Here is a 4,679-nt window from a genome sequence, read left to right on the forward strand (position 1 = left end):
CATGTCGGACCTCATGTTGAACCACATGATGGACCTCATGTTGGACCACATGTCGGACCACATGTCGGACCTCATGATGGACCACATGTTGAACCTCATGATGGACCACATGTCGGACCTCATGTTGAACCACATGATGGACCTCATGTTGGACCACATGTCGGACCACATGTCGGACCTCATGATGGACCACATGTTGAACCTCATGATGGACCACATGTCGGACCTCATGTTGAACCACATGATGGACCTCATGTTGGACCACATGTCGGACCACATGTCGGACCTCATGATGGACCACATGTTGAACCTCATGATGGACCACATGTCGGACCTCATGTTGAACCACATGATGGACCTCATGTTGGACCACATGTCGGACCACATGTCGGACCTCATGATGGACCACATGTTGAACCTCATGATGGACCACATGTCGGACCTCATGTTGAACCACATGATGGACCTCATGTTGGACCACATGTCGGACCACATGTCGGACCTCATGATGGACCACATGTTGAACCTCATGATGGACCACATGTCGGACCTCATGTTGAACCACATGATGGACCTCATGTTGGACCACATGTCGGACCACATGTCGGACCTCATGATGGACCACATGTTGAACCTCATGATGGACCACATGTCGGACCTCATGTTGAACCACATGATGGACCTCATGTTGGACCACATGTCGGACCACATGTCGGACCTCATGATGGACCACATGTTGAACCTCATGATGGACCACATGTCGGACCTCATGTTGAACCACATGATGGACCTCATGTTGGACCACATGTCGGACCACATGTCGGACCTCATGATGGACCACATGTTGAACCTCATGATGGACCACATGTCGGACCTCATGTTGAACCACATGATGGACCTCATGTTGGACCACATGTCGGACCACATGTCGGACCTCATGATGGACCACATGTTGAACCTCATGATGGACCACATGTCGGACCTCATGTTGAACCACATGATGGACCTCATGTTGGACCACATGTCGGACCACATGTCGGACCTCATGATGGACCACATGTTGAACCTCATGATGGACCACATGTCGGACCTCATGTTGAACCACATGATGGACCTCATGTTGGACCACATGTCGGACCACATGTCGGACCTCATGATGGACCACATGTTGAACCTCATGATGGACCACATGTCGGACCTCATGTTGAACCACATGATGGACCTCATGTTGGACCACATGTCGGACCACATGTCGGACCTCATGATGGACCACATGTTGAACCTCATGATGGACCACATGTCGGACCTCATGTTGAACCACATGATGGACCTCATGTTGGACCACATGTCGGACCACATGTCGGACCTCATGATGGACCACATGTTGAACCTCATGATGGACCACATGTCGGACCTCATGTTGAACCACATGATGGACCTCATGTTGGACCACATGTCGGACCACATGTCGGACCTCATGATGGACCACATGTTGAACCTCATGATGGACCACATGTCGGACCTCATGTTGAACCACATGATGGACCTCATGTTGGACCACATGTCGGACCACATGTCGGACCTCATGATGGACCACATGTTGAACCTCATGATGGACCACATGTCGGACCTCATGTTGAACCACATGATGGACCTCATGTTGGACCACATGTCGGACCACATGTCGGACCTCATGATGGACCACATGTTGAACCTCATGATGGACCACATGTCGGACCTCATGTTGAACCACATGATGGACCTCATGTTGGACCACATGTCGGACCACATGTCGGACCTCATGATGGACCACATGTTGAACCTCATGATGGACCACATGTCGGACCTCATGTTGAACCACATGATGGACCTCATGTTGGACCACATGTCGGACCACATGTCGGACCTCATGATGGACCACATGTTGAACCTCATGATGGACCACATGTCGGACCTCATGTTGAACCACATGATGGACCTCATGTTGGACCACATGTCGGACCACATGTCGGACCTCATGATGGACCACATGTTGAACCTCATGATGGACCACATGTCGGACCTCATGTTGAACCACATGATGGACCTCATGTTGGACCACATGTCGGACCACATGTCGGACCTCATGATGGACCACATGTTGAACCTCATGATGGACCACATGTCGGACCTCATGTTGAACCACATGATGGACCTCATGTTGGACCACATGTCGGACCACATGTCGGACCTCATGATGGACCACATGTTGAACCTCATGATGGACCACATGTCGGACCTCATGTTGAACCACATGATGGACCTCATGTTGGACCACATGTCGGACCACATGTCGGACCTCATGATGGACCACATGTTGAACCTCATGATGGACCACATGTCGGACCTCATGTTGAACCACATGATGGACCTCATGTTGGACCACATGTCGGACCACATGTCGGACCTCATGATGGACCACATGTTGAACCTCATGATGGACCACATGTCGGACCTCATGTTGAACCACATGATGGACCTCATGTTGGACCACATGTCGGACCACATGTCGGACCTCATGATGGACCACATGTTGAACCTCATGATGGACCACATGTCGGACCTCATGTTGAACCACATGATGGACCTCATGTTGGACCACATGTCGGACCACATGTCGGACCTCATGATGGACCACATGTTGAACCTCATGATGGACCACATGTCGGACCTCATGTTGAACCACATGATGGACCTCATGTTGGACCACATGTCGGACCACATGTCGGACCTCATGATGGACCACATGTTGAACCTCATGATGGACCACATGTCGGACCTCATGTTGAACCACATGATGGACCTCATGTTGGACCACATGTCGGACCACATGTCGGACCTCATGATGGACCACATGTTGAACCTCATGATGGACCACATGTCGGACCTCATGTTGAACCACATGATGGACCTCATGTTGGACCACATGTCGGACCACATGTCGGACCTCATGATGGACCACATGTTGAACCTCATGATGGACCACATGTCGGACCTCATGTTGAACCACATGATGGACCTCATGTTGGACCACATGTCGGACCACATGTCGGACCTCATGATGGACCACATGTTGAACCTCATGATGGACCACATGTCGGACCTCATGTTGAACCACATGATGGACCTCATGTTGGACCACATGTCGGACCACATGTCGGACCTCATGATGGACCACATGTTGAACCTCATGATGGACCACATGTCGGACCTCATGTTGAACCACATGATGGACCTCATGTTGGACCACATGTCGGACCACATGTCGGACCTCATGATGGACCACATGTTGAACCTCATGATGGACCACATGTCGGACCTCATGTTGAACCACATGATGGACCTCATGTTGGACCACATGTCGGACCACATGTCGGACCTCATGATGGACCACATGTTGGACCTCATGATGGACCACATGTCGGACCTCATGTTGAACCACATGATGGACCTCATGTTGGACCACATGTCGGACCACATGTCGGACCTCATGATGGACCACATGATGGACCTCATGATGGACCACATGTCGGACCTCATGTTGAACCACATGATGGACCTCATGTTGGACCACATGTCGGACCACATGTCGGACCTCATGATGGACCACATGATGGACCTCATGATGGACCACATGTCGGACCTCATGTTGAACCACATGATGGACCTCATGTTGGACCACATGTCGGACCACATGTCGGATCTCATGATGGACCTCATGTCGGACCTCATGTTGGACCTCATGTTGAACCTCATGTTGGACCTCATGTTGGACCTCATGTTGAACCTCATGTCGGACACCGTGCAGGACTCACCGAAGTCTCTGTGCGAGGACATCCAGCCGATCTCCTTCAGCGACACCAGCGCTAACAAGCCGTAGCCTACGAAGGAACCGATGCCGGAGAAGAAGAAGAACAGCCCCATGATGGCGCTCTGCATGGACTTGGGGGCAGCAGAGTAGGCGAACTCCAGACCTGGGGTAAAAAAAAAGGAGGAGGTCAGAGGTCGAGGACGGCGAGAACATGTCATCTTCATCACCATCATCTTCATCATCACAGACGTACCTGCGATGCTAGCGAAGATCTCGCTGATTCCGATCAGCACGTACTGCGGAACCTGCCACCAGATCGGCAGGTCCGCTGCGTAGTAGGTGACTTTTCCCAGCACCTGGTCAATGGTACCGTTGGACTTGATGATCTCAAGGCGTTTGGTCTCCAGGATTCCTGCAGGAACAAGAACCGACAAGAACCAGACCAGAAGAATTTAGGACCGAACACCACAAGAAAAAAAAAATTTTTTTTTGTTGAAATTCTTCTCACCTGCTGCCACGGCCGACCACATGACGAAGAACATCCCCACTGCGATCCTCTTGAGCGGCGAGGGCAGGAGACCGCGGCGCTTCAGGACGGGGTCCACCACCTTGTCCTTCAGGGGGATCAGCAGGAGGATGAGCACCGCGTCAAACATGGTGAGCCAGGCCGTGGGAAGACGAAAGGTGGTCTGTAAGAACCGGAGGACGAGTCAACAACACGCAACATGAGACTGGACCAAGTCTGGTCCATGGTCTGGGGTCACATCCTGGTCTGACAACATGGCCGACGGGTACCCTGACGGGTGGAGAACCTGGTCAGAGCTGGGGA

General features: G+C 51.8%; 1 protein-coding gene across 1 annotated transcript in view; it reads right to left on the reverse strand.

The window, feature by feature from the left end:
- Positions 1-3,814: 3,814 nt before the first annotated feature.
- slc15a4 (solute carrier family 15 member 4) overlaps positions 3,815-4,679 on the reverse strand; it is a gene marked incomplete at its 3' end in the record, with an annotated part of 3,823 nt that continues 2,958 nt past the window's right edge. The window contains exons 5-8 of the mRNA XM_025053819.1: positions 4,640-4,668; positions 4,359-4,539; positions 4,104-4,262; positions 3,815-4,013 (exon numbers count right to left, since the gene is read on the reverse strand). Coding sequence (XP_024909587.1) covers positions 3,815-4,013; positions 4,104-4,262; positions 4,359-4,539; positions 4,640-4,668 — 568 coding nt within the window. The remainder of the gene's footprint in view (positions 4,014-4,103; positions 4,263-4,358; positions 4,540-4,639; positions 4,669-4,679) is intronic.

This window comes from Cynoglossus semilaevis, unplaced genomic scaffold (genome assembly GCF_000523025.1).
Source record: "Cynoglossus semilaevis isolate Cse_v1.0 unplaced genomic scaffold, Cse_v1.0 scaffold282, whole genome shotgun sequence".
In the NCBI taxonomy this organism is placed as follows: Eukaryota; Metazoa; Chordata; class Actinopteri; order Pleuronectiformes; family Cynoglossidae; genus Cynoglossus; species Cynoglossus semilaevis.